The 26,144-nt window shown below is 38.8% G+C and overlaps 1 protein-coding gene across 1 annotated transcript in view; it reads right to left on the minus strand.

Moving 5' to 3' along the window:
* Positions 1 to 26,144, minus strand: part of LOC142203618 (dynein axonemal heavy chain 3-like) — a 927,911-nt gene that overhangs the window by 287,955 nt on the left and 613,812 nt on the right. The window contains exons 46-47 of the mRNA XM_075274510.1: positions 15,854 to 15,967; positions 10,420 to 10,569 (exon numbers count right to left, since the gene is read on the minus strand). Coding sequence (XP_075130611.1) covers positions 10,420 to 10,569; positions 15,854 to 15,967 — 264 coding nt within the window. The remainder of the gene's footprint in view (positions 1 to 10,419; positions 10,570 to 15,853; positions 15,968 to 26,144) is intronic.

Below are 26,144 nucleotides of genomic sequence, written 5' to 3' on the forward strand. Positions count from 1 at the left end.
ATTTTAGTGTTCGCTCATCTCTAGTTAGTACCAGCACTGCTATTATTTTTTTCTTTTTTTGGCATTTTAATCTTGGAATAGTTTTTACACTTTTTTCCCCAATAATGATATCTATAGGAAAACGTGTTTTGTTTTTTTGTTTTTTAACAAAGCATAAATGGTAGGAAATCTAAAAGAACACCAAATTAAAAATTTATTAAATGTATGTAAGGTTATTCATAATTACCTACTAAATAACCTGTAACTTCTGGCTGTGGTGAAAAAATGCAAGAAAAAAACAGCAATAAATAGCACTAAAAAAACAGCAGAAATGTTAAAAAAAAAAACTAAGCGTGCTATCAGCCTAAAAGAGTTTATTCATACTCACGGCAACAAAATTGATGAGAGTAACAATCAAATCAAGTCCTGAGTGAATTCAGTCTCTCATCACCTGACTCAAGTTTCACCTTTACTCTGGCTTCCTCTGAGGCATAACCTCTTATTTACTGTATAATCTCCATTCTCACAGCTCTATATCACAATTTCTGACCCTCATAAGCCTAAAGCAGTTGCTTCGAGGACATATTTGACATACATTGGACATGGAATTCTTCATATTTCTTACCGCACTTGGATGTTTAATGTGGATAGGCTTAGTGCTGCTCGCTTTTGGGCTGATAACCAGCACACTGTTTGGATTTTTTGCTTTGCTTAAGGATTAGAGATGAGCGAACAGTGTTTTATCGAACACATGTTCGATCGGATATCAGGGTGTTCGCTATGTTCGAATCGAATCGAACACCGCGTGGTAAAGTGCGCCAAAATTCGATTCCCCTCCCACCTTCCCTGGCGCCTTTTTTGCACCAATAACAGCGCAGGGGAGGTGGGACAGGAACTACGACACCGGGGGCTTTGAAAAAAATTGGAAAAAGTCATTGGCTGCCGAAATCAGATGACCTCCATTTTAGACGAATAGTGGATTTCAAATCCGGGTCATATGAGAATGTGAACTTTGTGACTATGAGACAGGGATAGCTGTACAGGCAGGGATAGCTAGGGATAACCTTTATTTAGGGGGGAATGTTATTAAAAATAACTTTTTGGGGCTCTATCGGGTGTGTAATTGTGATTTTTGTGAGATAAACTTTTTCCCATAGGGATGCATTGGCCAGCGCTGATTGGCCAGAGTACGGAACTCGACCAATCAGCGCTGGCTCTGCTGGAGGAGGCGGAGTCTAAGATCGCTCCACACCAGTCTCCATTCAGGTCCGACCTTAGACTCCGCCTCCTCCAGCAGAGCCAGCGCTGATTGGCCGAATTCCGTACTCTGGCCAATCAGCACTGGCTAATGCATTGTATTGGCGTGATGAAGCAGTGCTGAATGTGTGTGCTTAGCACACACATTCATCTCTACTTCATCGGGCTAATAGAATGCATTGGCCAATCAGCGCTGGCCAATGCATTCTATTAGCTTGATGAAGCAGAGTGTGCACAAGGGTTCAAGCGCACCCTCGGCTCTGATGTAGCAGAGCCGAGGCTGCACAAGGGTTCAAGCGCACCCTCGGCTCTGATGTAGCAGAGCCGAGGGTGCACTTGAACCCTTGTGCAGCCTCGGCTCTGCTACATCAGAGCCGAGGGTGCGCTTGAACCCTTGTGCACCCTCGGCTCTGCTACATCAGAGCCGAGGGTGCGCTTGAACCCTTGTGCACACTCTGCTTCATCAAGCTAATAGAATGCATTGGCCAGCGCTGATTGGCCAATGCATTCTATTAGCCTGATGAAGTAGAGCTGAATGTGTGTGCTAAGCACACACATTCAGCACTGCTTCATCACGCCAATACAATGCATTAGCCAGTGCTGATTGGCCAGAGTACGGAATTCGGCCAATCAGCGCTGGCTCTGCTGGAGGAGGCGGAGTCTAAGGTCGGACCTGAATGGAGACTGGTGTGGAGCGATCTTAGACTCCGCCTCCTCCAGCAGAGCCAGCGCTGATTGGTCGAGTTCCGTACTCTGGCCAATCAACGCTGGCCAATGCATTCTATTAGCCCGATGAAGTAGAGCTGAATGTGTGTGCTTAGCACACACATTCAGTTCTACTTCATCGGGCTAATAGAATGCATTGGCCAATCAGCGCTGGTCAATGCATTCTATTAGCGTGAACTGAGTTTGCACAGGGGTTCTAGTGCACCCTCGGCTCTGCTACATCAGATTGCTACATCTGATGTAGCAGTGCCGAGTGTGCATCAGATGTGTAGTTGAGCAAAACTGACTCAGCACTGCTAAGTCTCTGCATTCGCATAGGAATGCATTGGCCAGCCTTCGGCCAATCAGCGCTGGCTCTGCCGGAGGAGGCGGAGTCTAAGGTCGGACCTGAATGGAGACTGGTGTGGAGCGATCTTAGACTCCGCCTCCTCCAGCAGAGCCAGCGCTGATTGGTCGAGTTCCGTACTCTGGCCAATCAGCACTGGCCAATGCATTTCTATGGGGAAAAGTTAGCTTGCGAAAATCGCAAACTGACAGGGATTTCCATGAAATAAAGTGACTTTTATGCCCCCAGACACGCTTCCCCTGCTGTCCCAGTGTCATTCCAGGGTGTTGGTATCATTTCCTGGGGTGTCATAGTGGACTTGGTGACCCTCCAGACACGAATTTGGGTTTCCCCCTTAACGAGTATATGTTCCCCATAGACTATAATGGGGTTCGAAACCCATTCGAACACTCGAACAGTGAGCGGCTGTTCGAATCGAATTTCGAACCTCGAACATTTTAGTGTTCGCTCATCTCTATTAAGGATGCATTTTAGTTTAGTGTGCAGAAATGCCTAAAGCAGAGTAGCATAGAGAAATCAATTTCTGTATATAGTTACAAAGTTAATACGGTTGAAAAAAAGACATATGTCCATCAAGTTGAACTAGTGGATGGGAAAGGGCATGACAGTCAATACATTTCCATAACCATCAATGCAATTTTGCTCTGAAAAGGGACCTAATCCTTTGTTGAGGCTGTCAACAGTGACTGCTGTAACCAGCTCCTGGGGTAGGCTATTCCACAGATTCACAGCCCTTGAATTTTAAAGGGATGCAATAATTGAAATCCCATTTTTTCTCCCTAACATGCCTTAAGAATGGCTATTGTTCTCCTACTTGTCTACTCCGTGCCGCCGTTCGGTAGAAATCTCGGTTTTCTTCTGTATGACTTCTTTTGCAGCACTGGGGGTGGTCCCCAGCACTCAAACAGCACTGGGGCATCCCCAATGCTGCGAGAGAACTCTCCTGTGATGCCTCGATCTTCATCTGGATCGCCTCTCTCTGAGTCTTCTGCCATCCTGGGTTTCAAATTTCTAGGCATGTGCAGTCAGCATTTCCATCGAGCCTCAGGCAGAGCCGACTGCGCATGCACAAACAGTGTAAGTGGCCAAAAGAAAATGGCCGCGGGCATGCGCAGTCGGCTCTGCCAAGGCCCGATGGAAGAGCTGACTGCACATGCCTAGAAATTTGAAACCCAGGACGGCAGAAGACTCAGAGAGAGGCGTTCCAGATGAAGATAGAGGCGGCACTGAAGATTTCTCTCGCAGCATTGAGTTTTTCAGCTGCTGATTAGCCAGAATCCCATTCACTTTACATGTACTGTAAAATACAGTGTTTTTTTGCTGCTATGTTTCTACAGTGGCAAAAACGGTATGTTTTTCACAAAATACGGCTTCAGCCTAAATCTACCTTTTCACAAGTCCAAAATCTCAAACCAGCATTAGCCCATTATTGGCACATGTACAAATATAATATTAAGCAGTAGCATAGCCAGAGTTTTTTTTTTTTAATTGCAGTTGACATTATCTGCCTGTTTGTTTAGTAACTAAACACAAAATCTAAATATTGAAAACATTTTTTTTCAAATATTGTATAACTATAGTTTTGTATGTATGGATAAAATGTAATTGCATATATCCTTGACTGCAAAAACACATATAATCTTTAGACTGCAAGTAGATTCTTAATATCATGCTTGCCTTTCAAGAATATAAATCCATGGATGAGTACAAATGTTCAAAAATTTTCAATGCTAAATTTGTTCTTTAGTTGAAACATAAAGAATCCTGATTCACTTTGTAGCGAGTACAATCAAAGCAACTCTGAGATTGAAGAGTAACCTTTGAGAATACCAACATGCTGCAAGAAAACATAGAAATAGGTCTTCGCTAGAGAAATTACAGGCACAGAGCTAAAACTATGACTGAGCAGTAGATCGAAAATATGAACAATGCCTTCAACACAAAGGGGCGAAACAGACAGTAATTTGTACAATAGGTAGTGCTTTGCATAGCATCTCATTGTTTTATAAATAAAGCCTACAAGGATAGTCATTAAACTGAAATGCTGTGGAAGAGCCACAACATTAAGCGATTTCAAGCTCTGCAAGCTCTCCATAAAAAGGAAAAGCAGGTGAAAAATAAAAGACATAAACATCTTCAAAGACGCAATAGACTGGAAATGTACATGACTCTGCTGTAATTGTTTTCTTCTTTATTTCTGTGTAGACATTTGGTAAATATTAAAACATCTATTGAAACCATTAAATAAGAAAGACAACAAGTTCACATTTGGATACTGCGTGATGTAGTGGTTATATCAGACAATTGGCGTCATAGTTTATAAAGCCAAATATGTGTGAACAATTAGAGGCCATGTGAAAAACCAGGCATGAAGAGAACCAAATATTACAACTCTACTGAATGTTTCCCACAAACTACATGCTGTCGATCACAGATACTGTATTGAATGGGTCATACAATACATAAAATATACAAACATTTCATATGTCACATGCTACAGTATTAGTGATACTCTGATATCAAAATGTTGTCTCCATGGCCAGACATAAACTAGACTTTGGCTGACTGCTCGTACAGGTGATGGCTTTCTCACCCAGTGTCCCATTACACATTCTCTTCAGACAGCTCTGGCAGTGCTTTATCCCCAAAAACACAAGACAAAAAGAGAAAAAATCCATATCCCTTATTGGAGAAGAAACATGAGGCCTCAATACACATTAGACGGTAGTCTGGTTCTATCGAAATCGGTGTGTTTGGTCAATACACATCTAACACGTATGGCTTGCATAAATCAATGAATGCATGGCTGTGGTAATAATAATTTCCTCTTCAAAAACATTATGATTAAAAGGGCTGTTTTCCTCTAAAAAACATTTGTTATATATGTTAGCGAATGTGAACTGCCTGCAGTAGAGGAAGAAGCCTATTTTTACTAGCCATAGAGGAAAACTGCAGTGATGAGAGCTAGTTATTACCACTACATGATACACGACATTCTCAGGTTAGGACAATGTAGGAGAATGTTTTAAGATAGTGTAAATTTAATACTAATATGTATTGAAAGGGGTAATACAGTCAGGGTCAGCTCCAGCTTTATGTGGGCCCCCTTAGGCCTCAACATTATCCACCACATCCTACTAATATTATAAATGTGAAAGTTTGGATGTTTGTGTGTTTGTTACTCGATCACACAAAAACGAATTTGGATTACATTTGGCACATAATAGTTTTAATAGTTTGTAACCTGGATTAACACATATGATACTTTTTATCCTGGTAAATGACATGAACTCACGACTGTTATAACTTTATGTTCATATACTATATTACGCTGCTCTTGCCAGCAGGACTATCAGCTAATTGGAGTTTGCTGATAAAGCTGCTCTGTTATCTCTCTATGTAAAGACATATCTAACCCAGAGTCTATTGTGTACAAGCATTTGTATATTATCTGATCTTCTCCAGTGCTGACACACTGAGATGGGAAACCCCTTTGATTCAAATTGGAAGTTTGCCAATTATAAACATGCCGGGAAAAAGAAAATCTAATTTGTCACAAAATTCTAAAACAACAAGAGCTATGAAGGTAGCCAGAAGTCAACAGATTTCTCCTCAAGCGAAGCTCAGAGGGATCATTGGTGCCAACAACACGCTCATTATATGGCATCCCAGCAAGCTGCTGAGATGCCGGAACAATCACAGGCACGGTGCAAGGAACAAGTTCAGCAGTAGGCCAGCTTGAGAGCTGCTGAAACGCCAGAGCAGGCAGATCATCAACGCCAACAACACATTATATGGCATTCCACCGAGCTGCTGAGATGCCGGAACAATCACGGGCATGACGTGAGGAACGAGTTCAGCAGCAGGCCAGCTTGACAGCTTCCGGAACGCTGGAGTAGGTGGATCATCAACACCAACAACACGCTCTTTATATGGCGTCCCAGAGAGCTGCTGAGATGCCAGAACAATCAAAGGCATGAGGAACAAGTTCAGCATCAGCACAGCTTGAGAGCTGCCAAAGTGAAGGAGCAGGAAAACAGTCAGTGGCAGCAATTTGCTGAATATAGGCAGATCATCCATTCAAACAACTCACAGATGAAGTCGCAGGCAGAGGCCAGTATATGGATAAGGCTAAAATCATAGTAGCAACACAAATTGCCATGTCACCTTCCAACATTGCAAGCAATATAAGTGAATGGGACCAGAGAGATATAATAAATATGTATTATATATTTAGTTATCTTCTAAAAGTAACAGGGCTGTGTCTGTGTAGATTCTCCTGCTCGTTATACAGCAGTATGTGTTGGTTTAAGGGAATACTCTATAATAACTACAGGCAGAGATACAATATACAGTATAATCCATGAATCTTCATAGTGTGTGAATAGAATTTTACCTTGAACCTAATATTATAATATACAATACATGTCCCTGTTTCTAACATCATAAGCAAATCTCATTTTTGTTCTCATTATCAAATAACACTATTGATATCATTCCATGATTTGAAAAGAGTTATCCTTTGATCAATAACTGGTTTATGAAATTCTAAAATGAAAGAAATCGCTATAGTGATCAAGGAGTACAGCTGTATCTACCATTAGCCAGCGACAAATCAACCACAAATCAGTGTTACATTTCCAGACATGAACCAATGTGTTCCAAATACGTCCATTCATCTTAACTACAAATGTAATGACACAGAAACAGATGGGAGAAATGACTTTATAGTGAATTTTATAAGGCACAATCATTGATAATTTTGCATGACATTTGCTCTCATTTCAGCATTGGATGTTGAGTAAACTATTTAACCCAGCGCACTCCATACAACCAGCTGAGTTTCTCAAGTTTAAGTGTTTTTTAAATGCTTCGGATTAGACGATGCCTGAGACTTGCACCTCTCTTTAAGAGTCTCATAAAACTTAATGACCCAAAGGTTAAAAACAGCCTTGGTTTATCAAGTTTTAGCCACACAAAATAGTAAACCAGAGGGGGCTTTCATTTCAGCTTAAAGGTCACATGCCATGAGCAATAATAAATATGTTCTGCAGCATCTATTGTGTGCTTCAACCTTTTCATCCTGTCATTTAGACAGTAAAATACCTAACTCCTACACACAGCTGATAAGGCCATTAAACGTGTGTGATAGAAGCAGATATATTCCACAGAAGAAAATCAACTTGTCTCTTCTGCAATAGAATGTAAAGCATACATATTTAAGGCAAGAAAACATAGATGTTTGCTTCAATTTATTTAATACTATAATAATATACTATACTAATATTTAATAATATACTATAAGGAATCATTATTAAAACTAGTAGGAATGAAAAAAGCCTTATCCTCTTCCTGCCGCAGCCAGCTTTTTGACTTTGAGTTGGATTTTTCATATCTGACGTGTCACTTCTTGTGGCATTGACTTTGGAACACTTTAACATACTAAAGTGATTTGGAGACTGTTTATTCGTGACAAATTGTACTCTGTCTTAGGGAGCCTGCACACAGAGTTATGCTCCGCTCATTCTGAATATAAAATTTGTTCAGAATGAGCGCGTAAAAACCAGATCCCATTGATTTCTATGGGTGCCGGCATACGCGCGTATCACATTGAAAGCAATAGGGATAAAACCCTCCCATTGATTTCAATGGGTAGTGCACGTATAGCAGCACTCGTAGAAATCAATGGGATCTGGTTTTTATACGCTCATTCTGAACGAGTTTTACGTTCAGAATGAGTGGAGCGTAACTCTGTGTGCAGGCTCCCTTAGTGGTATATTTTGTTGGGGATTTGGGGGCAGATTCCGCCACGAATCTACCACCCAAAGAGTAATTCATCATATTTTTCCTCTGTGTGGACTTACCCTCACATGTCAAACAGCAATTTTCAAGAACGTTTACAATGCCCATTTTTTAAGGGGCTAATACAGTTCTGAAGGAATTTTGAAAGGATTCTGTATTAGAAACCCTCATAGATCAAAAATTCACCCCTTAAGTAAGTCAAAACAGGAAATATAAAGTATTTTCACCCTATAAGCGTTTAACAGAAATTAAGAAAAAACGGAGATAAAATTTACACAGTTTAATTTCTTTTTCTAATGTGTTCATTTAGCCCTAGAATTCATACATTCACAAGGGGTTAAAGTAGAAAATACATCACACAATTTGTTATGCAAGTTCTCCTGACTACCATAATACCCCAAATGTGAATGTAAACTGATATATAGGCACACAGCATGAAACATAGGAAGGCGTGCTGATGAACTTTTGGAGAGAAGATCTATAATCAGTTTCAGGCACTATGTTGCATTTGCAGAGCCACTGAGGTGTCAAAACAGTGGAAACCCCCCAGAAAACGACCCCATTTAGGAAACTAGAACCCTCAAAGAATTTATTAAGGGATTAAGTGAGTACTTTGACCTAACAGGTATTTTAAAGAATTGGTCCATGAAAATGGAAAATTACATTCTTTTCTATAAAATGTTGTTTTACCCCAAAATGTTTCATTTTTACATAGAGTTAAAGTAGAAAATGCGCAATTTGTTAAATAATTTCTGACTATGAAAATATCCCACATGTGGATATAAATTTCTGTATTGGCATACAGTAGAGGAGGAGTACCATTGAGGTTTTCAGAGGGCAGATTTTGGTAGAATTGGTTTCAGGCGCCTTGTCACATTTGCAGAGCACCTTAGGTACCAGCGCAGTGGAAAGCCCCAAAAAATGGCCTCATTTTGGAAACTAGACCTCCTCCAGGAATTATAGTAAGGTAAGGTATAGTCAACATTTTGAACCCACAGTTGTTTCACCGAATTTACTACCAATGATATGTGAAAATGAAAAATTACAGTTGTTTTTGTCCTTATTATAAAGATACAGAAGAAGTCAGTGTTTCTGTAGGTATAATGCAAAGGTTTTTGAAGTCCCTGCATTTTTGCTTCAGATAATTTTTGCAATCTGTGGATGAGATTAACTAGAATCTCATTTGCTTTGAAGGTACCTGTAAAACGTAGCATTTTTACAATGTTTTTGCAACTTTAGCTTAGGTTGTTCATGATTCTAAAAAAGGGTAAAACTTTTGTAAAAACACCTTACTAATCAAAAGATTGTGTTTGGTATTGCATTCACTTGAATGGGGCCACATTTCAACTCTTGAAACAATCCTTGAGCAGGCATCATTTTCTGGAAAAGAACAGTATTTTTAATACTGAACAACCCATTTAAGATCCAATGATATCTACAAAGCAGCAAAAAATTAACCATACAAGGTATGAGCATCCAGTAATGTTTGAGTATTCACTCCATGTATGAAGGACTAATACATGATTCTAATGCTGATATAGAAATTGTCCTGTTGTAATTATGCAATACAAGTAAAGGAATGGATAATAGATGTACTACAGCCTACAGATGTAAGCGTCAGGCACATCTTACTCATCTACTACTTACTTACTGTGCTGTACATGAAGAATACTTTCTAGAGATCATATTGACATTGTTATAAAGAAAACTTAATCATTTTACACTGATATATAATAATGGATATTCCACTTGCTGTCAATGAATGGAAAACTCCTACTGAAAACTTATTTTCTTGACGCCACAACTGTAGCTTAGAGAGACTATACAATCACTGAAGAGAGAGGTTTGTTATGAATAAATAGGAATAAATAGGGGGCATGGCTCCCTTGAGTATAGAACAAAAGAATGAGGGTTGGGGATTGGTCCTCCTTGTGTAACAAGCAGCAACTAGTCCATTTGTTACCACTTTATGAAGTTATAGCAACCTGTGGCAGCTCTATATTAAAGTGCTAGTCCGTGATGGAGGCAACCCTTTTAAAAGCCTATTTACATAGCATATTTATGCTTATGCACAGGAGAGCAATAAGAAGGCTATGAGTCTATGAACGTATGACTGTACAATGAAATATGATGATGCTTAATGTATAATGGTAAGAAGTTACATAAAAATCATTTTCACACATTTGCATGCCACAGATGAATAGACTGTTAAATAATTCAAGGTCCATTAATGTATAGGATTTATCATCTAAAAAGTTGCTTTTGTAGGTCAAGGTCTTTTCAAAACAAAATCCATTTACATTCCTTACCTTTACTATGTGAAAAAACTTCTGACGGTCCTGACTGCTGACAAGTCTGTCACAGAAGACTCTGTAGACCTCATGTATCCAAAGTCTCATTAATTTCTGAGCTCCTTCAGCACTCTGATGTACCTGAATGGGTTTCAAAAGCAGGATTCCCTAAGCAGAGAAGTAACATTTAGTGATTTTACTTAATTAAGAAATTATTGAGGTCTACTACAGTAACAAGATAACAGAAAAAGTTAAGCAATTCTTTTTACTATAAAGAAACATTATCAGAAATTACTTTTGTATCATTTTTCTTAAATATTTGCATTAGATTAATTGTGGCTTTAACATGACCATTAAGATACATCTTCGCTACTGGAGTAAAATGTTCTTTCTACCTTTTGAAGACAATGGTGGGAATAAACTAAAGCTTATCCGACAGAATTCTGTCTAAAGTCTGAAATGTACAGCACCATTGGAATTAATAGTGCTATATAAATTATTAATACAATAATAATAATAATAATAATAATAATAATAATAATAATAATAAATAATGACCAGCCTCTGTTGGACTTCAAAGACAAAATAATGTTTTTTTTTTGTTTTTAATACTTGCATTGGCATAACAGTGTGCTGGCTGATAGATGGCACCATTGTCGGGCACATGTGTTGTATAATAATTTTAATCCACTGTTTGTTTGTTTTTAAATTTTGTTATTTACAGTATTTACCATGTGGTATAACTAACGTAATAGTATTTCTCTCTGAGTAGATTTCATTAAGTTGATATCATATTTGAAAAGTTTTTGCTATGTTTAAAAAAAAAAACATTGACCCATGACCCATAACATGTTTAAAAACAGTTTTTAATTATTATTTTACTTAAAAACAATACATCAAAGAATAAAGTGGACTTATTACAGTTTGGGAATCAGCGATGTACAATTCTTAAGAATATTGTATATTGGTATAGGATGAATCCAATAGAATCCATTCATCTATAAAAGCAATAAGACATTGTGATGGGAGGAATATACGATGGTTGTATTTACTAAGATCCCATAAATTGGCAGACTATATAGCGAATAAAGCATCAAAGCTGTCAAACAACAATGGCACGCTTTGATCCCTGAGCGTTTGAAAATCTACAGTTTACATAGAGAAATACAATCCTTTGGCAATATAGAAAATAACCAAAGTGATAATACAACACTGGATCAATAGTCTAAATAGGATAAACCAGAACAAAAGGAGTTAAATAAGCAGTGATAACATTTCACTGCTTCTCGCTCCCTGAACATGGTGTTACTCACCTGTGCACATTCTAATAGCCTCCAAATTGGAGTACCATTTGGTCTACTTCGCGTAGCAAAGGTATTTTGCATTTATCCCAGAGATGGATCCCCCAGTAAAATTTGTTTCTGTAACCAGAATGATGTGGGTAGGAAACATATATCGGGCTAGGGCTACATGGCGAATTTGGCTGGGTCACCTTGCAGCTCTTTCACTCTTGTAGTCAATTGTGCCCCAGAGGCTGCCGTGACTACTAGTTGCTAAATTATCGGACAATGATTTTTTTGCAACTCATGGTACAATGCAACTCCATACATTAATATGAGGGAAAGAATCACAAGGTGACCTGGCAATATTTGGTCATTTGACAGGAGTTGCTTTGAATCCCTTGCCTTAAGCTTATCATTGACTACATATAATTAGACAAATTTCTATACCCTTTCTCTTTTTGTTGTACTGCCCCCACATAATCCATTTCTATTATGAATGACAATTTATAAAAAAAAACAAAAAAAAAAAACTACATCCTTGGTACACCCCTGTTGATTATTCTAATTCTGCAATATTACCTTCTTCCTACCTGCTGCTGAAGTTTGGTGTAATATATTGACAGCATGTTTACTAACTACATGTTTTAATCTCCCAGGGAAAGACTAAAGTAACTAAATAGTAATAATAATAATAATAAACATACAAAAACATTACTCACCTCTCTCCAGTCCTCTGTTTCTTGCATTGACAAGTCCAGTCTGTTTGTACAGTCTGCCCAGCTGACATCACCAGTGATATCCTGATTTTGCTAGGTGACCACTGCAGCCAATCATAGGCCTTAGCAGTGACCTCTTCACACAAAGCACATCACAGCTGTAATGTGCTATCTGTAAAGAGTTTGGGACTGGCCTCAGCAGTAACCTAGCACAAATTGGACATCATTGCCGGTGTAAGCCGATGGCCTGTAAACAGAAAATACTGCCTTTGGAAATAGAGGACCAAGGAGAGGTGAGTAAAGGTTTTTTTATGATATTGTCACCTTCAGGAGCCCTTTTACATCATAAAAACATAACTCAGAACACCCCTTTAAGCCATATCCCTAAAGCACTCATCTATTCCTTTTTTTTTTATTATTGTGGCTGGCATTTTCCATACAAAAAGAAACCCTAATAACATTTGGGGATAATTATTACTCTGCAGGACACTGTTACTAATGGACACACTGGGGAAGCATTATTACAATGGGTTACACTATGTTGGGCACAGCTATTTCTGAGGGCACTCTCCATGACACTAACTACTGTAGGGGGCACTCTGTAGTATTAATACTTTCTGTGGGGTCGTCTGAATGATACTGTTACAGATTTAAGGATAAGCCTCATTAGGGCAGCAGTATTTACGGGATGATGGAACTGTGTGGAACTTAAGATGTTTGTGTGGGAAACTCTACAAAAACAAGTTGTGGCTGGAAGAACAGTAAGGGAAGAGAAAGTGAAGGTCTACAATTCAAGAAGATGTCACCTTTGAGTCATTGGATATAATAGATATGGATTTTCCTGTGTTACTTGTGACTACATTTTATCATCACAGGCAAGGTTGTCATTCTCAGGGCTCTCTATGAAAAAATGGAAGTGACGGAACCTGACAATTTGCCAGTATGAGGGTCTGAAATATCCGATGACAGCCCTGCCAGCTTGCACAGGATAACTATAAATGGCTTATTCTAGACTGCTGAAAAAAAAACACTTGGTGCACTAATCTAAAGCCTCTAAGTGGCCACCTTAAAAAGGAAGGTTGTAAGTCATTAAGAGGTTAAAAACAATCTGTTATCCAGTATCTATATTTGCTGTAGAATTATGGAAGCAAGTTGAATATGAAACATATTAAAACACATCAGTGAAGACAATGTATGTCCGAAAACAAAAAGGAGAAGACAAATATTATGCTCCAACCTAAACCTTTCACAAAGTACAGTCTTCGTAATCTACTCCAACTTTCTAATCAATTGAATGAGAATTTTATTTTCTAAACTGGTGGCTTCTTTCACCACTGGTGTCTTCTGCCAACTGTGAGTTTCAGTTCTTTGCTCAGATGCTTAGTAGTAGCTTAGTTCAGGTCTTACAGCAAGTCATTACGGAAAAATCTGATGTTTTCTTTTTGATGTATTGTATGTTTGAGCCTTTGTCAAGCTGGAATAGTTCTGACCTATGACCACAACCTTCTGACAATAAGCAGCTCAGCTTAATTTTGCTCTGCAAGAAACAGTTGGTGTGATTTACCAAATAGCTTTTATATTATTTTATATGTCCAAAAGACATTCTTCCAAAAGGACTGTGGCATTCTAACATGCACTGTGGCAAACGCCAATCATGGCTTCAAAGTTAGGTCTCCTACCTGTCCAGAGATGTTGGCTGCAGTCTTGTGGGCCTTAAAGTGTAACTGTTACTTTACTTTATTTGCTATTGAGTGGGGAGGGGTTTGCTGAACGTTTTTGTGATATATTTAAAGGGGTTTTCCCATTTCACTTCCTGTATTTCTCCCCCCACCATCCCTTGCTGAATGGGACACTGAAGTATCACAGTACTTATGAAGATCAGATAATATGCACAAGCTTGTAAAGAACAGACTTAGTGTCATCTGTGTGTTTACATAGAGAGATAACAAACTTGGCTTTATCAGCAAACTGCAATTAGCTGAACTGATTGCCCTGCCTGCAGAGCTGTAGATAACAATGAGAGCAGTTAGAGACTTGTCCTATCACACAGGTCCATGGTTATAGAAACATTGTGTAAACAATGGAAGGAATAAGTTCACATAGCAGGCAAACAAAGCAGCATTTCTAAAGCAATATATTTAAGAAAAGTCTTCAATTTACATAAGACACCAGTATAGATAGGATTCTTGAGATGGGAATGCCCCTTTAATGCTTATTAATATTGTACTTTCTTTTAGCAGAAAATAAGTTCTAAAGTTTTGGCTAGCAACACAATAACTTAGTGTTACTAGGAAAGTCCATCCTGTATTCATCTGTATTGCACATATATACATGTAGCATCTGTATTGCACATATACACATGTAGCAAATGCCAAAGTGGGAAGTATCACTTTAAATTGCCGTATCTCTGCTTTTTATATTATCTAGAAAGGCACTTCTGATGATTTTCAAAAGATTTAGCTGTAACAGAAATGAGAAATCACTAGTTAAAACAATCAGAAATGGGATTTGTAAGATCTTCAACTCAGCTTTCAAATAGCACAGAAGCATTTATTTTTTAAGTGGTATAAAACTGACGATATAGAGACTTGAATGATACCTCCCACTTTGGCATTTGCTATATGTGTAAATACTGGCAATACATGTGAATACGGGAAAGATATTCTCAGCAACACTTAGGCCTGGTTGAAATCTGTGTTCAGGCCATTCTGTTCCCCTATCCACATGAAATATGCAGAGAGAAAAGTGTTGCTTGCAGCAGTGTTCTCTTTGCATTTTTCATGCAGAAACCGAGCGGAAACCACACAAACCGCATTATAGTCTATGGGGTCTGCGGGTTTCCTTAGGTAACCGCTTTTTTATGTTGATAGATTTCCATTCAGGGAGTCCTCAAGCAGATTCCCCGAATGGAAACCAGAAAGCAGATGTGAACTGGACCTTAGTTTTTGCATTGCTAGGGAGAACTTTAGAACTTGTTTTATAAAAGAAAGTACAATAGGTTAAAAAGTAAAAAAGTTCAGAAAACCCCTCCCAACATAATAGCAAACAAGGTGAAAAGACAGAACAAAGTAAGGATCAGCTCTACAAACAGCATAAAATATGGCCATATTCACACATATTTCTTAACAGATCATGATTTTAAAGGGCAGTGGCCACTGCTAAATAACTACTAAATGCAAAATCAAGAATTTCAGTATAAAGAAAGGAATATCATATCATGTGTATTATTTTTATTACCAGTGCTATATATTATCCTTCCGACCATACCATGTAATGATACCCATTGGTTATTATTTTTGCTGTATTATACAATATTCATACAATGAAATAGTTATCTCATTACATGCCAGCATTGACTGTTGATACCTGGGGTACATGTAGCAGAAGTTGGTTATGATATCTAGTAACATGACTTAATTATTTGATTTTCCTTCATTTAACTTGGTTTTTTACCTGTATGACACGTGAGAAGTCTCTCAAACTGAATACATAGTGAGATTTTGAAGGCATGGGAAGAAATGCCAGCGCCACTTGTCTGTACAGATCCATTGTGGCCCACACAAGGATCTGCAGAATAAATATTAAAAAAGCAATTACTGGCTTTGTCTTCAAGGGAAAATGTGCATCTGTCAACATAAAAACAATTTAAGATGTATCAGTTCACAGATGGGTGATGTACAAATGCAGAGGATCACAGTCAGTTAAACAAAATGAAACAACTCGCACAATGTCATGAAATCAAACAGCATTTGAGCTTTAACAAAATCAATTTTTCATTTAGAAGGTTAAGTGCACCTTTTTATATTTCTTTAAAAAAAACCCATCTTGCTCTAAAAATACTATTTCTATAGGCTAAATGTGAACATGCTGTCTTAATGTGTGGTGTCCTTGGTTTGGCAAGGAGAGCGAGAAAAATTTCAAAAGGAAATCTCCAGCAGCTTTTAATGCTTGCCCTTTGATCATGTGCCTTTTACAGTCCCAGAAAAGTACCAATTTGACTAGCTCTCTCTGTTGATATTAGATGACCTGGATGCACAAAGCATAATATGAAGTAAATGATAAAAAGAAATAACACTCTACCTACATAGTGATTTTCTTTAAGCAGCAGGTTTGTGGGAGCGTTTTAGACACTTTATTTTATTTTCTGCTGCTGAGGTCGCTTCTTAAAACATGGTGGAATTTCATGTATCCTTCACTATACTTTACATAGTGGATGAAACCTGCATTCTATTTCTTTTCTATTTTTAAGTACTATATATGTAACCATATCTGAAAGGATAGATCACTACTACGCATATGTTAACCTTAACAGAAAACCGAACCATCATATCCACCAACCACACTGTCATTACATAAAGATGAAAATCACAAGTGCTTTTCAGATGGACTGATATATACACAAAAGGGGGGTCTCATGCCACATGGTCCTAGTTTACATAAATATCAGTGACAGTCTTGAGATCCAGAATTATTTATCATTGCATATATAGTATTATGTGTCATAAAGAAAGGACACCTGGAGTGTTTCTGTATTATTTTAATGCATTTCACAGAAATCTCTTGCTGAAATCAAGTAGAAAATAAAAATGCATCACAACAATGAAGACAGAAGTAACTAAAATGATATAGCCATAAAAAATAAAATTGAGCAAAATGAATAAACAAATGTTATATTTATACTTATATGTATATTATATGTATATATATTACACACACACACACATATATATATATATTATATTGTATTGATATTTTTCATTTAATTATTACATCCATTCCATATCAGTATTTTATAAAGTTGATTGAATGTATTGCCCTCAATACATAAAGAGTATTGCTTCTAATTATAAGGGTTGCAAACAGATAATGGTCACATTGTGAACATACAGTAGATCAGCAATATTCTCATGACTTTTCTAGATAAACCCAAACTTCATACATTAAGTGTTTGTTTGTTTTAAATAATGTATTACAAGTTACAAAAATGAATAAAAATATTGCCATATGTACCAGGTTGTTGATAATTTTAATGGAAATGATTATATGAAATTAAAAGGGATACCTTCCCATCAACCTTCACTCTCCATCTCTCTTGAAGGAGTATAGCGATAGGATGTGCAGAAGTAGTTGCATCTAGGCCCTGGTGCATTACAGAGTCCAAAGGCCTCACTGTTGCATAAGAAGGCAGCAGTATTTTGCACTTTTGTTCTCTGTAACAGATTTTTGCATTGGAGTCTATGAGTTTCAGATCTTCCAGGCCCTTGCAGCAACAAATATCAGGAAGCGGGTTACAAACTCTTGACACGTTGTATCATGTTCCTATCAAGTTGTGTAGAATGTTTCCCAACATTTCTCTCTGCTGGAGATGTAGATCCACAGAAGGCACTATCTTTCATATCTTCTGTCCCCTGCTTAGGCCCTACAAGAGGATGTTCACGGCATACTTACACAAGTCTTTTAAGTTGCAAGCATTTTTCTTACTGTACAAGTCTTTTCTGCATATGACTTCTCTGAAATACTTTGTTAAACCAGTAAGAACCTGTATCCCTGCCCTCTGGAAGTCCATCTTCCCACCTATGCTTAACACTGGGTACATAAATTGGAAGACTTTCCGATGATGGATGACCTCATGACCTCTGTCTCAGAAACTCTTTTATGTCCATCTGGAGCCTTTGGATCATGTTTCAGGGTATGCAGGAATGCTGAGACCTCATGAGAACCTGAGGGACTCTGGGTGGTCAGCTGAGAGAGACCCCATTTCCCACCTTTTTTTCCTTTCTTCTCTTCCATCTCTCCCCTCGTAATTGCTGGTCTTTCCCTTCTCCTACTCCAAACTCCCTCTGACACGGTCTCTCTTTCAACCTTGCCCCCTCATGATCCCCCACAACCATTCGCTGATGCCCCTAAGAGCCCGAAAACATCGTTGTGCACCTGCTTTGGTCAAATCAGCAAATTTTGAAGTGACCTGTGATTGTGTATTATGGATCAGTTACTCCTTCGCTTGTACTCTTACCGCTGTATGTTACTGGTTTAATTATATATGTAAGATAGTCTATAATTTTACCTCTTTAGTGTAAAATAGTGTAAAAAGATGCAAAGATTGCAAATGTTCAAAAAATTTAGATATGTGTCACAAGAGGTATATTATATATATTTTAGTAATATAAGTAATATAATTCTTTAATAGTCCCACCATGGGACTACACTCACCGGCCACTTTATTAGGTACACCATGCTAGTAACGGGTTGGACCCCCTTTTGCCTTCAGAACTGCCTCAATTCTTCGTGGCATAGAATCAACAAGGTGCTGGAAGCATTCCTCAGAGATTTTGGTCCATATTGACATGATGGCATCACACAGTTGCCGCAGATTTGTCGGCTGCACATCCATGATGCGAATCTCCCGTTCCACCACATCCCAAAGATGCTCTATTGGATTGAGATCTGGTGACTGTGGAGGCCATTGGAGTACAGTGAACTCATTGTCATGTTCAAGAAACCAGTCTGAGATGATTCCAGCTTTATGACATGGCACATTATCCTGCTGAAAGTAGCCATCAGATGTTGGGTACATTGTGGTCATAAAGGGATGGACATGGTCAGCAACAATACTCAAGTAGGCTTTGGCGTTGCAACGATGCTCAATTGGTACCAAGGGGCCCAAAGAGTGCCAAGAAAATATTCCCCACACCATGACACCACCACCACCAGCCTGAACCGTTGATACAAGGCAGGATGGATCCATGCTTTCATGTCGTTGACGCCAAATTCTGACCCTACCATCCGAATGTCGCAGCAGAAATCGAGACTCATCAGACCAGGCAACGTTTTTCCAATCTTCAATTGTCCAATTTCGATGAGCTTGTGCAAATTGTAGCCTCAGTTTCCTGTTCTTAGCTGAAAGGAGTGGCACCCGATGTGGTCTTCTGCTGCTGTAGCCCATCTGCCTCAAAGTTCGACGTACTGTGCGTTCAGAGATGCTCTTCTGGCTAACTTGGTTGTAATGGGTGGCTATTTGAGTCACTGTTGCCTTTCTATCAGCTCGAACCAGTCTGGCCATTCTCCTCTGACCTCTGGCATCAACAACGCATTTCCGCCCACAGAACTGCCGCTCACTGGATGTTTTTTCTTTTTCGGACCATTCTCTGTAAACCCTAGAGATGGTTGTGCGTGAAAATCCCAGTAGATCAGCAGTTTCTGAAATACTCAGACCAGCCCTTCTGGCACCAACAACCATGCCACGTTCAAAGGCACTCAAATCACCTTTCTTCCCCATACTGATGTTCGGTTTGAACTGCAGGAGATTGTCTTGACCATGTCTACATGCCTAAATGCACTGAGTTGCCGCCATGTGATTGGCTGATTAGAAATTAAGTGTTAACGAGCAGTTGGACAGGTGTACCTAATAAAGTGGCCGGTGAGTGTATTTAATACCACTAGACTACTGGACTACTTGTTAATAGCATAGAGAAACAAATAAGTAAGTATCTAAAATGTCAAGTACATGTTGAACAGTAAATATGTATACACATAATTGCAAGACATTGGAAGATGAATTTAGTAGAGTTATCTGGGATAACACCAGCACATGAAGGAGTAGGATAGGGCAATATAGCATGTATAATTGAAAGTAAACATAATAAAAATAATGTGTAATCACACTTGTGAAACCCCAGGCTATAATGTCACATAAACCTGAGGGTTAGAAGCATAAACTGTGCTTTTTTATATGCAGAATAAAAATAACTATGTTAAAGTCTTGCCAAATGTAATAAATTAATTAAACAGAAGCAATAGATGAGGCCCTTTCATAGTAAAAGTCACATTGTGAAAATTGGACTTTGGATTCCCATGCCATCTTGGTTGTCAGCTTTATATATACTGTATGACTTTCATTCCATACTGTGTATTTGAATCTGATTGCATTGCACATTTACTCTGCTATATAAAATGCACTAAAACAGTCATTCTGGAGGCATTTCAGATACTAATAGTAACAGCCAAGACACTAACACTATTGACAATATAACAAAAAACTGGCTAATATAACAAATTCTAGCAGTCAATTAAGAAACATTGTTAGTTTTCCATAAATCTGGGTTTATTGGATGTATTTTCCTTTATTAGCACAAATAAAATTTAAATGACAAAATATGACATTTCATTCTCTCCAGGAGCAGTCATAAAAGAGTATTTACAGTTCACAGACAGAACATAGATGTTTAGGTCTTATGCGACATTATGGCCATTGACACTGTAGAGCTAGAACAGTAATGTGTGGACTGACCTTTCCAAACATTGCAAAGTTTAATGAGGAATAATCTAAAGTTTATTTGGTTCTAGCCATAAAATATTTTAATAATGAATACACAGTAATTATAAGGTATGAATAAGCACACTTGAAGTAAGGCAGTCCACAGTACAGACAGATATTCTTTAAAAGGAGTTTGTCCCTTTAGTAAACAGGTTATAAATCTAATCTCAGTACCTGTAGAGGTATTCAAATATATCTATGTTATTTAGCTTTGGAGTCACATTTTTATGTAAATGTTTAATTCAGGGGCGAAACTAGCAAAGACTGGTCACCATAGCATGATCTAGCCCCCTCCCCCCACACCAACATAGCCTCACTTTCCTACATGGAATAATTCCCCATTTACACACATTATAATGATCCAAAGATGCCACCAGACAGTATGTCACACAGTGGCCTCTCCACAAAGTATGATGTCCCCTAGCAGCCCCTCCACACAGTATAATGTCACATAGCTGTCCCTCCACACAGTATAATGTCATATAGTGGCCTATGAACATAGTAAAATGTTCCATAGCAGACCCTCCACACAGTATAATTTCACATAGTGGTTAGTTAGTTGCTTAAAGGACACTTACCTACAGGCTTGGCCAATTTCAGACCAATATTGAGAGACAAATGGTATTGTTTGTATAATAAATTGTTGTACAACTTTTCAGTATCCTTTCTGTATCAATTTCTCATGGTTTTCTAGATCTCTGCTTGCTGTCATTTAATGTGCTTACTCCCAGTGGATAAAAATGAGTCCATGGTCACATGATATACAGTCCAGGGTCATGTACATAGCTCGGATATGGTCATGTGCATAGCTCAGATGTCTGATTAATGTAAATGTTGAAGAAAGAGTGGTACTATCACTCAATTTCAAGAATTAATCCACACTAAGCGGTTTTGTTTAACGTATGGAAGTGGTCACACAAACCTTCTAGGGTCGTACTCTACACCCCATAAATAACAGATGAAGTGTTCAAAGGAAAAAGAGAAAAAAAACCTGGCTCGAGAAAGCGCCCGTGCTGGCGCGAAACGGCTGTTGCCCTTGCTTAGCATGTCATTCCTCCCTCCTGGCTTGTTTTATCATTATCCCAAATAAAGGACTGAGTTTTTAAGAAAAAATCTTCAAATGGGTGAGTGCCCCCCGTTTTTTTTTTCTTTTTTTTTTCTCTTTTTCCTCTGAATACTTTGATTAACCACTTCAGTACCGGGCCAATTTGTGGTCCAGGACCAGACACATTTTAGGTTTATTTTGTATGTGCGGTTTTGAGGGCTGTAACATTTTTCCCGTATGTCTCAGTCAACTAATTTTTGCGTCTTTTTTCGGGGACACATAGGGCTTTATTTTTATGTTATCTTTATTTTTGAATGTGTTTTAATTTTTTTTATATCTGGGAAAATATAAACAAAATAGGAGGGAAATTGTGTCTGGTTTTCAATTTTTTATTTTTTTTTTTATTTAATAACACATAGTGTCACTGAAAAACTTTATAATATAGTTTTTCCTCTCTGTTACAGTAATTTTTATTTTGTATAGTGTCATCGGGGGTGGGGCTATAACCTTTAATAACGGCGTTTTATAAGCGTATTATTTATTTATTTTTTATTATTATTTTATTTACATTTTTTTAAAACTTTTTTATTATTTTTTTTTTTTTTTTTTTTCAGATTGTGTCCCCATAAGGTAATAAGAGACCTTTGGGGACATCTGATCACTTATTTTTTTGTACTGGAGTCTGATTTCTCCTATAACTGGGGCTGCTACATTTAACCTCAGATACAGGAGAAATCCAGCCTTCTGCATGCTGTATATACAGCTTACTGAGCTGATCTGAGTCCTGTAGGACCCAGAAGCTCTGGTAAGACTCTGCTTCCGGCGGATCACGTGTCCGCCGGGTCAGAGGGTAGCTGAATTATGGCTGCGTCCATAGCCGTGTATACAGCGCTCATTGAGTGCTGTATACACAGCGATCGAGAAGGCAGGGGAGGTAATAAATCTGCCCTGTCTTTTCTCTGGGAGCTCCGGCTGAAGTTACAGCCGGTTCCTAGTGAAAGCAGCTACACGATCTCCGTGCAGCTGCTGTGTTCTGATGGACGTACAGGTACGTCCTGGCAGAACTAGGCAACCACTTCCCGGACGTATATAGTCTATGGGTGGTCCGGAAGTGGTTAATATGCTGTGACTAATACAAGCTGTCCACCTGTGTGTCCATGACATGTCACATGACCATGGACTGTATATGACATGACCATGGACTGATTTTTACCTACTGGGAGAAAGCACAATAAATGACATTAGGCAGTGATCTAGAGAAAATATATTAACAATAACATCGGTCTCTCAATGTTGATTTGGGACTTGCCAATCCCTTTAATGACTTTACTGTGTTTGATTATATACAGTACTACATATATATATAGTACTTTGTGGAAAAAAGGTGCAAAATAAGAAGGCTCTAAAACATAGAAGTGTTAATTTATTTTTGGCAATTAACAGAATGCATAGTGAATGAAGAAAGAAAAATCTACATCAAATCAATATTTGGTGTGACTGCCCTTTGGAGAAGGAGCCTGGTATTGATGATATGGTTGATATGATTGATGATATCCGAGTCGTGATCTCAACGTCATCAGGTTTTCTAGGATTATATACAAAAATGCTCCTCTTATTTTTTCAAGAACAGCACCTTTCTTGTCTTTTGGCTATGTTTGGTATTGCAGTTACCCTTATTCACTTTAATCGAATATATTTTAAAACTAGAGACAGTCTATACATAAAAGTGATGCTGTAAGGGAATTGCTAGTTGAGAAATTCTCCAGTGCTGTCGCTGAAACCAGGGAGGAAGGGGAAGACAGAGACAGTGAGTACTATCCACTATCCCTACCTACTTGCTGCAACTGTCCTAATGACAGGGACAACTTGGTGACTGTCCCTTCTCTGAATAAGTGCACACAGAACAGGACAACACAAACAATACAGAAGAGGAGTCAGTAAGCCAAGGGTCAAAGCCAGAGAGACAAAGCATAAATCCAAAAGAGTAGTCACAGGGGAAGCCAAAGGTCAGAATTAGTAATACAATACATTAGGAAGAGAACAGCTTAGCAAGGAACAAAGTCACAATATCCAGTGAACCTTTGTGGGCTGATGACTTGAATATAAGAAGTCCAGAACCCACCCCAACTTGATTGGCAGATAGGCTGTCAATCACACAGACTAGGCTAAGAGTAACAGTTTGAGGAACAGTGGGAAACAAGGTGCAGGAGATGAGTGTAGCGGAAATTCAGTTACAGAGAAGAGGTAATAGAGCAGTGTTCTGACAGAGCAACAAGAACTTTAACCAAGGAATCAAACTGAACATGCCTCCTGCGCTGCAGAGTGTGAGTGAAGGGTAGTGCAAAGACACAAACAGGCAGAGAAGTTACAGATGTTTTTCATTAAAAAAGAAAATAAAAAAACATTTCTAATCTTTAACAACCCTCTTTTTCAATAGTCAGTTTTACGTAAATTTTCAGGTAGATGCTTTTTTCCAATTTTCTTGAAGAGCAGAGATTACCATACCCAGTAATCTGTTTTCTACCAGAATTAAGAGCCATGTTGAGAGATAACAATGTCATGATTGAAGATTGACTCTATACTCAGGACATGTTATAAATAGGACTTTTTTTTTTAAGAATGCACAAAGTTCACCAACAGAGGTGATACAAGAACATCATGGTCCTGTCTTTCTGAATCCTTTGTAAGATTCTTGCAGTAAAAGTTAGAGGAGAAAAAACAAAAATCTTGCTGTTTAGGTACTTTTTATCTTGTTCCAAGGCTCCGTTTCTAAAATAGTTCACTACATGAACTGTTGACAGAGAAAGTACTCAAGACTTGGAAATCATTTTTATAATAGATCTTGGAGGGACCTTTGTCTTAAGTTACTGCAAATGAAGGTAATGTTTGTAATTTGCTTAACAAAGTATTTCCTCACTGAGGCTAGGGCCCCAAATACTGGGTATCAGCAAAAATAAGTGCTGCAGGAAAAACCCCAGTGGCAATGCATCATGGTTTTTCCTACAGCACTTTTCACCAGAAAGTCTGCAGAGGTTTCCTTTGCGGACTTTTTGCTTCCATTATACCTTTGAGGAAACCACTAGCATTTCAGTTGATATAACTGACATGCTGTGATTTAAAAAATTGCAATGTTTTAGGAAATCGCAGTGTGTCTGCATCATGTAATTTCACGCAATATGTCGATGGGATTCATTAGAATCCCTCCACTTTGCAGAGACTGTAAAATGCCTCATTTATCTCACGTGGGGCCTTGGCCTCAAATGAATCTCAAAGTAAAGAAAATTGTTCATGTTTTCTGGATTAAGTTTTGGGGCCATGTTAATTCATTCAGAATATATGTTTTGGTGCATCTCCTATATTAAAGCTTTTGACAAATATCCAGAAACAGAATAAAAGTGTCCAAAGTAGAGATGAGCGAACAGCGTTCGATCAAGTACATATTCGATCGGATATCAGGCTTTTCGAGATGTTCGATTCCAGTCGAACACCAGGTGGCAAACTCACTAAAAATTTGATTCCCCTCCCACCTTCCCTGGCGCTTTTTTTGTCCCAATTACTGCGCAGAGTAGGTGGGACAGGAACTACAACAACGGAGGCATCGAAAAAAAATCTGAAAAAGTAATTGGCTGGCTAAATCAGGTGACCTCCAATTTATACGAATAGTGGATTTAATATCCGGTTCATATGAGACTGTGAACTATGTGACTGTAAGACAGGGATAGATGTACAGGCAGGGTTAGCTAGGGATTACCTTTATTTAGGTGGGAATGTCACTCACCCAGCTGTTTGGGGCTCTATCTGGTCGGGATCCCTGTCAGCTTGCGATATGCGGGAGCTGACTTTTTCCCATAGGAATGCACTTACCAGCATTGATTGGCCAAATGCCATACAGAGTATAGCATTCGGCCAATCAACACTGGTTCTGCCGGAGGCTCGACTGTGAGGAGTCGAAGTCTAAGATCGTACCAGAATGGAGACTGCTGTGGACCAATTTTAGACTCCGCCTCCTCCAGCAGAACTAGCATTAATTGGCCAAATGCTGCCAATCAACGCTGGTCAATGCATTCCTTTGCCGAGATGTAGCAGTGCTGGCCGTGTGCTCAGCTCGGCTACACCGGAAATGCAGCCGAGCTGAGCGCTTGGCCAGTACTGCTACACCAGAGATGTGAACCATGCTGCACACTCAGTTCTGCTGCATCAGAGATGCGCTGAACCCTGCTGCACACTCAGCTCTGCTGCATACTCTGGAGATGCAGCCGAGCTAAGTGCACGACCAGCTCTGCTACACTGGAGATGCAGCCGAGCTGAGTGTGCGCTGAACCCTGCTGCACACTCAGCTCTGCTGAGATGCAGCAGAGCTGAGTGTGCAGCAGGGTTCAGCGCTT

Source organism: Leptodactylus fuscus, chromosome 5, assembly GCF_031893055.1.
Source record: "Leptodactylus fuscus isolate aLepFus1 chromosome 5, aLepFus1.hap2, whole genome shotgun sequence".
Classification (NCBI taxonomy): Eukaryota; Metazoa; Chordata; class Amphibia; order Anura; family Leptodactylidae; genus Leptodactylus; species Leptodactylus fuscus.